Here is a 12,948-nt window from a genome sequence, read left to right on the forward strand (position 1 = left end):
TGCAATGTATGCTTCATCTAATTTCTTGATGAGGAGATGATGCTCAAAGTCTTAAATGACTTGGTCAAGTTATACAGAATAAGTAACAGGGCAGAGATTCAACCCTGGAAATGTAATATTCCAAAGGCCTTATTTTTACTATGCCAAGTTCACCTTCCAGGAGAGTTTCCTATCAGTAAACTGTGTTGTGCCTTTAGAAATGAAGTTGAAATATAAAATACTTATATCTGAGTAACACAATTTGTGATATGTAAATTGTTACAGAAGATTTTAGCAGATATGCCTTCCAATTTTAAACTCTTAACATATTTAGAGTGAACTAAATTAACAAAAATGTCATTCATGGTTTATAATGTTTAAATTTAACTTTTTGTTGTTTTCTTAATTTTTGTCTTAAAGGTTTGGCTAACAGCTTAAAAAACAATTATTTATAAGAAACTTAAAAACAATGCACTTCTATTAAAAATAAATTGGAAACATTCTAAATTAGAATGTGAATTAAATTGATGCAATATAAATAAAAGACTAAGTTGATAAACAACTAAAGTGATATTAGTGTTGTAATATTTTTAACTTTGTGAGACACTTTTATATTCTTCATTTTAAACTTATTAAAAGAGTAGAGAAAGAGGATTGAGAGAGATGGAGGAGGAGAGTGCATGGGAAATGAAAAATTTTTCTTTTTCTATGACAGTTGTACTGTTTTTAACCAATATAATCACTAAGCCCTATTAGTGAAATTTAATTAAATCATAGAATTTTATAAAAGTCTTGCTTTCATATTCTTATTTTAACATATATCATATTTTATGGTTTATATTTTGAATGGATCAAATATATTTATGACTTGTATTATATAATTCTTAAATTTGTAAATATGCATTTCCTTTCAAAATACTTAACATAAATTAAAATATTTAATAAATATAATAATGCCTTATTTCTATAGAAACATTTGTTACTATTAACCCCCAATTATGCTACCCATACAAACACACACACACACAAAAAAAAAAATACACAAAACCATTAAGTTCTCTTTCCCTTTACCCACTCCCCAATTAGACTTTATCAAATACTCTGGAAATTCAATACTTAATTATTATTTATTGAGGTACTTTTGGATTTCATTTTTGTCATAAAATAATCCATTATTCCTCCATAGTTCTGATACCACCAGTTATCGGTGACGAGTTCTGCTCCCTCGTATGCTGAAGTATAACATTAGAGAAGCATGCCAAGGCAAGCATATAAAGCAGGATTTATTTAAAAGGGGTAGCATAGACTTCTCCCAGGAGGGAGAAATGAGCCATCACTGGTATCCTGGTATCCCCAGAAGTGAAGTGTTCCACCTTTTTTATATGCCCTTCCTTTGTTTTCCTGCGCTCTTTCCCTTATCTCTCTCTTTCCTGAGTAAGTGACTAGGTCCAGGAGATGCTCTAGTGGGATGGCCAAAAGGTGAGAAGCAGATGGGCTGGAGGACCTAAGATACAGTGATTTGTGCAGGATGTGGGGCACTTTTATACCTTCCTGTAGGGAGGAGAAATTCCTGGGATAGGTTACCTTAGCAACAGGTTGGAGCAGGAGCAGGTAATCTTGATAGGATGGAGGAAGAGCTCTGAAGAATTTTAACATTTCAATTCCTCCATTCTCTGGATTCTACCCTTGCCTATCTGCCACTTGAATTCTGGCATCAGTACCATCATGCTTTCACATAAAATATCAATAGGGCTCCTAAGTCCCTTGTCAGAATCAACAATTTACATCTAAACATTCTAAGGAAGAACCACAAAACAAGTCCAATCCCAGAAACGGAGGACCAGGGTATGATTAAATTTAGCTTCCTTTTCTTAAGCAAAATCTCTGCTTTCTGGCTTGTTCATCCTCTCAACTCTGCCTACAATGTTGAAAATTTTATCATGCCGGTCCTGCTATCTCAGAAATAATCCTACAGGATACCAAATGCTTTATATTCAATGAAATAGAAGACTCTGTACTCTTGATGTGGTTTGTTATTGAGAGTTTTCCCTGAGAATGCTTCTCCCTCTTCTACCCAAGTAGCTGAAGCATTCATTCAATCATTACTGCCCATTATATAATCATGATTATCACTATTAACTAATACTAATGACCAGCATTTTGTAGGTATAAATGATGCAGTGACTTCAAAATGCTCATTTTTTTCTCCATAGGAATCAGACCTTGAGAAGTTCAGATTAGGGATGCCCTCTTGTAACAGCTCTCTCCCCCAGCCCTTGATATTTATTCTGGCTGGAATTCCTGGCCTGGAATCTTCCCATGGTTTCTTCTCTGTACCTTTTTTCTTGATATTTGTTATTACAGTCATGGGCAATGTCACCATCTTATGTATCATCCGAATGGAGAAGAGTCTTCATGAGCCCATGTTTCTCCTCCTAGCCATGCTCTCAGGTGTTGACCTATGCCTGGTCAGTGTCACTGTGCCCCGCATGCTGGGCATCTTCTGGATGGATGCCAAGGAAATCAGCTTTGATGCTTGCCTCACACAAATGTTTTTTATTCCTTCTTTTTATGTCATGGAGTCTGGGATCCTCCTGGCTATGGCTTTTGACAGATTCGTGGCTATCTGGTGCCCTCTGAGATATACAACCATCCTTGATAACAGCATGCTTGTGAAGATGGCACTAACTGTCCTAGCAAGGGCAGTGGCAGTGCTAACCCCAGCACCCATCCTGGCAAAAAGACTGGAAAGCTTCCAAACCCACATCATTGGTTACTCCTACTGTGCTTATATGGCTGTGGTGATGATAGCCTGTGGAGACATCTCTGACCACATTATCTATGGCCTCATGGTCATTGTGGCATCTGTAGGATTTGATTTGCTTTTCATCATTCTGTCGTATGGACTTATCCTTCATGCTGTCTTTCAGATACCATCTTGGGAAGCAAGAGGCAAAGCTCTTAGTACATGTGGCTCTCATCTTTGTGTCATTGGTCTTTTTTATTCTCCTGTTGTTTTCTCTGTTCTGGCCCAGATTTTAGGCTACCATATGGCTCCTCATCTACAGATCATCATCGATAATCTCTACTTCCTGGTGCCTCCCATGGTCAACCCCTTGATTTATGGAGCACGTACCAAACAAATGAGGGAGTGGGTATTGCGAATATTCCACTGTCAAAGAGACTGAGGCTGATTGATGCCTTTGACAGACAGGAGGCCTGGTTATGTGGAGCGGGAAGTCCTATTGGGTTGGAGGTAGAGATAATCCCTTAAAGGTTTGGGGCTTCATGAGGAAATAACCAATGCAAGAAAGAAAACTCATTCAGTATGGGAATGTGATGGAAGCATGTCCTTTCTACCAGGACGCAGTTGAGAACAAAATTCTTATAATGAGAATTCTCCCAAATACGCACACATGCAATAATATAGGAGAATATTCTATTGTTAATTTGACTTTATTGAATCACAGCTTTTCCTATAAACTAGAAATACAATTTTCAAATAAGAAACCTTCAATTTAGGTATATTAATTAAGATATAGGGACAAAAATAATTATCAAAAACAGTGACAATTTAACATTTTCTCTTTTGCATTCATGTTTTAGCTATTGTGTAGAAATAATACTAATGGAAATAGATATACATTGATATTCACTAGCTCATAAATAATTGATTATATCCTTTCCTCTGTATAGAGGACTTCAAGAGAAAATGAAACCATTTTTAGTAATATATAGTAGATTTCACCTGAAGATAGGCATTTGACATACAAAGAACCTTACAAAGCCATTTTTTCCTTCTAGCTTTACTTCTTACTTCATCTACATCATTTCATATATTTTTACAAATTTAAGATACCCAAATATATGCCTTAAATCATTTTGTCTGTTTCCCAGAAGATAAGTTGCAAAAGACTTGTGAACCCTTTTTCATGGGCACCTTAAACTTAATGTTCTAAAATTAGAATCCTAAAAATTTCATTTTATGTGGTAAAAGCATCTGAGATGTACCCACATAAAAGATACTTATGCTATATAATACAGTACATGTGCATAGCAATACTGTACTGCATACAAACTAAGCCCCTCATCTCCTTTCCAACCATAGGGTATTCTGTCTTCACCATATTTGTTCATTTGACTTGAGCCAAATTCAATTTGCAACCTTGAAATTATGTAATTATTTTTATTTCTGTTTCTTAGTCCAACTGATCACCAAGGTTTCTCTGCACATTTCCAGTAACTTTTTTCGACCTCACTATTATCTGACTTGTATGCATCTCTAAATATAAAATCCATGTACTTAACCTGTCTATCTTTAGTGGTTTTCTTATTCAAAGTTGTTAACATTGGAATTGAAGATGTGTTTCTCAAACACCTCATTTCATCTACTTAAAAATCTTCAGCATCCTGTTCCTCAAGGTAGAGGAGACATGCATGACTAGACTCCAGTATGAATAGAACCAGGAGTTCTCTTCTAAAGAAATCATAGAACAGGCATCAATCCAGCCCAACATGACTGCTTTGCTTCTAAAAAAACTCACATTGCTTACTATTCTAGCTGTTGTGATATTTAGAAGCCATTTCCCTCAGTCTTTCTTAGTTAAAATTCTTCCCACCTCAAGAGGCACTTCTTCCAATGGGCTGTCCTTAACACTTATTTGCAAATGGTGTCAACCATTCCTTTTCTTGACTTTAGCTTTCTTTGAGATTCATCCAGTATCTTCCCTGTACCTCAGTTGTTTATTTTCCAACCCTGCCATTGTTCCTCCAGTGACATTTTGTTAAGGACTAGGGACATATCCAGAAAATCAGTTTTTCACAGACTTTAAATCTATGTCATATTTTTTAAAGTTAATACTTACTTGTTCTTGTAAAGAACAATTTCTTGTAAAGAAAGGGTCTAGACATGTAAATAATATTCATCTTCCCATCTCTGATGCTATAGGTTGAGATATCCCCAGGTCTACCTGAATGAACAGAATTATGGATGATATTTACTCTCATGAATATATATAAATATACACACTTTTTAAATACATTTTTTCAATAATTTTATCTACAAACAGCATCTTGGCTCTGTCTCTCATGCTTACATAATTATATTTCTAAACCTCACCTGAAGTATGCATACATACACAGGAATGTGTCCTTGTACATAACCTAAATATGCATATTCAATTTCATTTTAAAATATGCAAAACCACTATTAATTCTCTCAGTTTTCATGTGTCAGTTTTCAAATGCATAGATTTGCTCAAAGAAATTGACAACCTTTCACATGCCTCAGAATACTGTCTTTCACATACCAATCAACATAATTAAAGATGATGAGAACTTTGTATGTGTGATTTGATTCCATTGGAGTTAATTTGATGATCTTGCTAACATCTGCAATTTAAAAACAATCATTCAGGAGTAATGTTTAAATTGGAACTAAAGGTGTAAATGTAAGATAATTTCATCACCAGGCAGGCATTTTCATTAATTCTGATGACAAATGGTGGACATTTGCCAGTGAAAACAAAAAAGAGAATGATTGAAGAAAGAGGATAATTATGTTGGAATGGATTCTACTGTCATGTACAACTAAAAACAACCAATTAAAAGAGCAAGAAAGGAAGAAAGAAAGAAACCCTTTAGTCTTTCAAGCTGAAATAAAAGGACTCTAGAAATAATTCAAATTCACATGAAAAATAAAGAGCACCATTAATGGTAATGAAAAGCATAAAAATAAAAGTGTAAACATGCAAAAAAAAAAAAGGAAAAAAAGAGCATATTAATCTACTTAGAAAACCTGGATTAGCCAGGCATGGTGGTGTAATGCCTGTAATCCCAGGGGCTCTGGAACTGAGGCAGGAGAATCTAGACTTCAAAGCCAGCCTCAGCAATGGCAAGGCACTATGCAACTCAGAGACCCATCTCTAAATAAAACACAATATAGGGCTGGGGATGTAGCTTAGGGGTTGAGTTCTGCTGATTTCAATCCCCAATACAAAAAAAAAAAAAAAAAAAAGAGCTGGACTGATGGGTTTTCAGTATCAACTTCATAACTGTGTTAAGACAGAGTCTACACAGCACTACTTAAGAGGAGAGATGCCTGTGGCCTGTGGCTCATGATCTCACTTTCATTATAAATTTCTCCTCATGTGAATTTTAGTTAATATTAGAGAAGTATAAATATTTTCACTTATTTTTATAGCAATGACAACACATATCATGGAGTAGTCAGAAACTAAGGGCTACAAATCACATAAATGTTCCAACAAGCCATTACCTGATAGAATCATTCGGTGAATATATACTGAATACTGAACTCCAACTATGACTCAGTCTTGGCAAGGGTCATGTGAATCACATGGAACCCACACTTCATGTAATGTGTAACTGATGCGGAGGGCATATCTGGGAAGCTGCATAAAACAAACTAACATATATATTTAGCAAATAACTTCACATTGTAGAAGCATGGAATATTTTGTCAACCATGATGTATTAACAGAGAACATGAAATTGGGGCAACATTGGACAGAGGGTCATATTTTCTCTGAGTATAGATCTGAAATATAATGGATAAGTTTTTTAAAAGCTAGGGAAAGAAAAGTCAATGCAGAAAAATTAGTAAGAAACATCTTAGGCAAGGCACTCAAGCAAAGCTCAAGTTGTTTAAGGACATATGGTCAACTAGTACACCAGGAATGAAACAGACATTTGAAAGATTGGTGCTATTGTGGCTGAGCAAGGACATTTGTGGAGTTCAAGGGACCACCAATGTCCTTGTTTAACTGCTCCTGTGATTGTGCAGAAAGATTTCAGATGCATGGCAGAGAGTAGCAGGTATGAGTTAGAAGAGATAGGAAATGGGGAAAAGGGGACACTCTCAAGGAAGAGCAGTGAATCCTTTCAGAGAGGAGAGGGGTGGCACACACCTCTTGCCCTCTAGTTGGGGACCCCAGGGAAGTTGACAAAGTGTCTTGCCCAGCTGTACTTTAGACTGTTGACAGCAGAATTTTTATCCAGGCTTCCAAGTCCCCACTGCACATGGTCTTACCCCATGGAGGGGAGTATTTACTACTGTAATGACATGTTAAAGATCCAAGGCAACTCTGGGTCACAGTGGCCCACGCTGACCAGCTCTAATTTGAAAAAGTTCTTTCAAATTTTTAGGTGAGGTGTTTTTGAGTCTAGTTATCCTATCTCCCTGAGTTCTAGAATCCATTCTGCATAAAGCTCCCCAAATTCCCCTCACTTGGGATAAGCTGTGTTCTTATCAACACGGAGGAGCTTTGGGGGCTTGTATCTCTCCTGCAGATAACAGGATATTGCTGAGGAATGTGACTTAATCGAGGTAGGGCTGCAAGTAAATTACTTTTAAAAGAAAGCATTTGGAGGACCACAGAAAAGGCCCAGTTTATAGAATTATCCCCTTAACCTCATGTTCCCACCACTCATGTCTGTCTGTTGTTTATCTCTGTGGCCTCTGTATATTAACCCTTAAGATTATTTTCTAGCACAATGAACTGAGGTAGATTAGAATTAAGGGGGCTTGTGTCAAACTCAATTTTTTAGCATAAAATCTTGAAACATAGCTCAAACAAGAATATTTTAAGCCATTTATGGTCTACCTGCAATGCATATCCAGTAAAATTATACCCAACATCTGTAGCCATAAATAAAATAAATAAGGAAGTATAATGATGAAAGGCTTATAGGGCCCTTCAGAGTGCTTTAACCAAAAGACTCCCCCATGATGCAGCTTTAGCCATATTACCTAGACATACCAGCTTTCCTTTCGCCTTGAATTCCCTGGTCTCCCTTCTTTATTCTCCAAGTTGACTATGGTCCCATGCAGAATGTCCTCCCATTCCTCATCAACATTCAAATCTGTCAGTGTGTAATCCAAATAAGTCTTATGCATGCCATTGTGACCTCAAATCCCTCAAATCTTTCTGACTCTCTACAGTGTCACATGATGTTACATTAAATCTGTAGGCATTTGTTAATTGCGTTGCTCTGATATGAAATTTTAATAGATCTTCTCTATTATCATTGAGATGCCAAAAAGATATAGTCAAAAATAGATCACTAAATTAAGTTTCCACAGTGGAAAGATAGACTTCAATTGTTTTGTGTATTTATATTTTTATGATTAATATTACCTAATAACTTAGAGTCATTCTAGGTCTTTAAATTTAAAACAGTTTAGCAACGTGGCTCCTGGAGAGACTGTACTAACATTCCTAGGAGGTGGAGGAGAAGAATCCCCTTTTGGTTTGCATAAAGGAGTGGATGAGGAGGGAATGGTCTCCTTTACTTCTGTAAGCAGAGAAAAGCAATTTCCTCCTACATATTCCGCCTATTGACTGTCTAGATGTTTGAGTAGGAAAGTAATCTGAATTTCACACCACTTAGATCGGCCACTCTGGTAAAGGGAAACTGATTTTCTTATGGTTGCATTGAGTAAATTAATATAAATCTAACCATAATCTGTCTACATCGCATAACACCTGCTATTCACACTCAGAGTAAAATTAGTAAAGGCGAGAATACCCAAGAGGTTATAATCACTTCAGAATGGAAAAGATAGTTTAGGCACATATAAGAATCTGATGTTGTCTCTCTTGCTGGCTGAGGCAGAGAAGATGAGGAATGAATTGCTGAAGATGCAGTACAGAAAAAAGCAAGCTGGAAAGATATGAAACAGCAGGTAGGGAACTTTCTGACCTAAACATGAGTTATGAAAGAGTTTAACTTAGTGATGGAATCTAGGGAAAAGATGTGAGAAGTTACTAGTAATTAAATAGTGAACAGGATCTTTGGGGATGGTAGAGAAACAATTATTTTGTGGCACTGGATATCGAACCCAGGGCATTATGCATGCTAGGCAAGCACTCTGCCACTGAGCTACACCTGCTGCACTTTTCATTTTTATTTTGATACAGGGTCTTGCTAAGTTGCCCAAACTCATCTCAAACTTGCAATTCTCCTGAATCAGCCTCCTGAGTTGATAGGATTACATGCTTGCACCCCCTTTTTATCTGGAGAGAAAAAAAAATTAAAGAACTAAATCATTGAAAATCTAAGCAATTGAGATAAGAACGATTTTAGAGAAGCTGAAAGGGGCTGGCAACTGATATGTACAGTGAAGGGGCAATGTTTCATAATTCAGATTTGGAAGACAGACTGTCAGTGGCAAATCATGAAAACACAGGCAACTTCTTCCTAATTCTTCCTTGAAGAAATGACATCCATCAGTAAAGTCAAAATGAGTAGAGAACAGAGAAGGCATGGGCAAGGGAGATGGGAAGAGCATCAGCAGCAGAAGCAAAAACATGAATTAGTTCTATACAGGAACAAAGCACAAAATGCAATTTGGTTGAGACTCAAGGAAAACTGAGGATGAGCTGAATAGCAGAAAGTGATGACAGAGAGGGAAGAGGACCCAGATTGTATAGGCATTGCTTATCATTTTGGATAGAGTCACTGTAATCCATGGTTTTAAGCATTTTGCACCAGAAGAAGTATTTACTTTACTCTGGCACACATCGTTTTTTTAATCTTAGTGGTATAGTAATTCTAACAATTGAAATTTGAAGCCAGAGATATCTGGATTCAGTTTCTGGCTTTGCCTTTATTAGCTGTAATGTTCTTTATAAATTTTTAAGTCTATTGTTCTTTATTCTCATCATTTATTGCGGTTTGTATTCCAAAGACTTCTGAAGATGAAGTGACAGAAAGAATTTTAAGCACTAATCCTAGAGTCTAATAAATAATGGTCTCAGTACATAAATTAGACCCATTTTTTTCTTTGTGTATGTGTGGGGGCATCTAATGTGTTATATATTTTCTGATACATTGAAAAAACACATTCCATATCAAACCACTCAGCAGATCATTGGAAATAATGCCTTCATCAATTATCTTAAGGGATAGTTCATTATAATTACTCCACCTAAAAGTAATTTAGATCTTGTAGTTTGGGAAAAGGACATTTATCCCCAGAAGGCCATCAATTTTCCCACCATGTACATCCTTTAACCAAGTGGAATCTGTAGTCAGCCATAACTCTAGCTCTTGCTCACTGAGGATGCTTTACATCTGCTCCTTATAGAGGTGACTCTCTGGAGGAATGCCAGTTTGGGGTTTGGTTTTGGTGAGTGAAGACAGAGATACAGAACAGGAAAAGAGAGAAGAGAGCTGTATTCAAGTATGTGCACTTACAGAATTATGAGATCCTCAAAAAGATAATTTTCAATTTTTTGAAAAGCTAAAGTTAAGAATAAAAATCACTGATGCATAATAATAAATATTAGGAAAAAGGAGGTAGGGAAAGGAAAGGTAATGGAAATGAGATTGATCAAATTATGTTATGTGCATATGCAAATAGCCTAATGAATCCCACTAATATGCAAAACTATAATAAAATCAATAATTTTTTAAATTTCAAAGCAAAGTTATACACTCTTATTACTGACATGCTTATTTTTACCTGTCTATTTGTTTTTAAGTATGGAGTCATATATACTATTCATTTGAATGAAAATAACATTATAATGCCATTATAATTATTTGTCCTGGGTAATTCATAGAGCAGAAAGAGCTGTGAACAAAAATATTTGTTTCCTCCCGTTCAGAGTTAGAAGTAATCCATCACGGTGACTCTCATAGGAGGAATAATATTTAGGAAGAAGCAAGAGGTGTCTAATAAGTTGAGGTTCTTAGTTGAATATGTATATTACAAGCCAAAGCTAAAATTTTCTTTCTACATTCTTTCTGTCCAAAACATCTACATCACTACACTCCCTTAGTTACAATAACTATTATTTTTAAAAGAAAAAAAATTTAAACACAATTGTATTAATATTGTCAATTTTTAAGCTATTTAATCTATTGAGACTAAGGTGAGAGACTAAGAATTAGAAAATATACTACAAACTGAAACTTTTGTGACATGCAGTTTTATCTAGAGTGGATGTTTCAACAAAGGCTATTCACATCTCCCTGTTCACTCCTTCTCCACCCAACCTTGATTTCTGGGGTAAAAGACAAGAAACACTAATGATTCCGAGGTAAAAATTAGAGAATGTCTTAATTGGTAAGACAGGAGTTTTTCAAGTGTTTTAAAATATGATTTTGTTTAAATAAATCTATATATAGAAAATAAATTTGAATATTTGCATAGTGTGCTTGAAGGCACCTTTACATGCTATTAGAAAAATTAAAGAATTATTTTGTGCTTGGATCTCTGGATATACAATATAAATTTTTATGATTCCATGTTAAAAAAATCAGATTTATAAAACTCTTGTTTGTTTCCCTCTCTAGGCATGTGGGAGTAGAGATATTTAGATCTTCTCTGGATTAATGTATCTTTAAATTTTTTTTTTGTTAAGTTTGAGAGTCAATAAAATATTGTAAAGAACTTTGTTTCTTTGCAAGTGGGCATATGGGTAATCAAGATCCTCCAGCTCTCAATTAGCAGTAACTGGTTTGGAATCCAGCATCAATTAGATCCCTTTTTTGTTCCTGGATTCTTTGCTTATAAATGTGACAGAACAAAGCAGATAAAAGAACAAATCTTTTTACATCACTATAAGAAGAGGTGGTAAGGACAATTCTCTTTTCTTAATTCATTTATATCTATCTTATATTAATTGAAGTGAATATTAGAAATGTAATTCCATTTAGTTAAGTGTCAGGTAGCAGCATAAAATGGCACTTAGACACATGACTTTGGAGTCAGACAAAACATGCAGTTGTAAAGATTTTCCTACTAATAATAACCCTGCACTGGTCTTTGGGCCGGATCATGATATTTCCTAGTTTTGCTAGAGTTTCTACCCTAAAAGCAATTTTATCCACAAGGGAGTTACTTTTAGGGTAATAATATATTAATGAGTATTGTGCTCTGCAATTTGATAAGACTATCAAAAATGTAAAAGTAAAACAGTTAACATATTAATAACAAATTTCTACTTAAGGTAATCCAGCAAAAAATCATAGATGATATTCCAATTGAACTGGATATTAAAAATAAGCAGCTGTTTGTAAAGGGAAATGAAGGGGGTTAGGGGCATGACCATCAAAAGAGTATGTGAAAAAGGCACAATATTTCAATGCAGCATGGTATATTCAGAGAATAGTTAGAAATTCAGTATTAACCAGTGAAAGTAAAGAAAGAGTAATTGTCTGAAAGGTTGGAAAAATTGCTTATTTTGTTATTAATGTGCAGCTCTGAGTTTGTTGAGTCTTTTCTCAGACACCATAGTGGAATCACATTACCTACAGAATAATGAAGACATGAACTCTTTCCAGTGCTTGATTAATTAAATTCATCTTTGCGTTGGGTGATATTCTAAGTTGTTGGCATGCTTTATTTAGTTAATTCTCCCAGAAACTTTTGCTTTTCCCACTGTACAGACTGGGAAGCTGAGGAATGAAATATAATTAACATGTAGAGAGCAAACCAAACTTCATGATGGAAATAAATGCATTTAGTAAGAACATAGGAAGAACATATGCTGGGAACAAAAACAATTAAAAGGAGGAAAAGGAGAAAATTGAAGAGACAGCATTGTTGGTATGATTTGATACATTTTAAGGTTTAATGAACTTTATAGCTTATAAGCTATATATCATAGTAATTGAATAGAATTGTGTAAATAATCATTTTATAAAGCCCAGGACAGACTAGGATAATTCCTAAATAACATTGACAGTATTTCTAATCAAGCATGCAATTGGTTTAACATTCTCCATATTTACTCAAAAATATTTGCTCATATGAGCATATTTATAATTGTAGTATACCTGGCCATACCTTGCAAGCTACAGTGGGGTAAAAAGAATTCATCATGTATAACTTCATTATTATTAAATTCAAAATATTATTACTTAATCAATAGCATATAGAGTATGCTTATAAGAATAAACCTAATTTTTAGAAGGATATAAAGGAGTCTGCAAATT

The 12,948-nt window shown here is 35.1% G+C and overlaps 1 protein-coding gene across 1 annotated transcript; it reads left to right on the forward strand.

Moving 5' to 3' along the window:
* The first annotated feature begins 2,222 nt into the window (after positions 1-2,222).
* Positions 2,223-3,167, forward strand: LOC124091184 (olfactory receptor 52K1-like). The gene has a single exon (XM_046442144.1). It carries the CDS (start codon positions 2,223-2,225, stop codon positions 3,165-3,167), a length of 945 nt encoding a protein of 314 aa, XP_046298100.1.
* The last annotated feature ends 9,781 nt before the right edge of the window (positions 3,168-12,948 follow it).

The sequence above is a fragment of the Marmota monax genome, unplaced genomic scaffold, assembly GCF_021218885.2.
Source record: "Marmota monax isolate L192 unplaced genomic scaffold, Marmota_monax_Labrador192_F-V1.1 WCK01_AAM20220418_F8-fsc00068, whole genome shotgun sequence".
NCBI lineage: Eukaryota > Metazoa > Chordata > Mammalia > Rodentia > Sciuridae > Marmota > Marmota monax.

What these genes read in the sequence shown, in the direction of transcription:
- LOC124091184 (XM_046442144.1), top strand. Translation starts at nt 2,223, where the DNA reads ATGCCCTCTTGTAACAGCTCTCTCCCCCAGCCCTTGATATTTATTCTG.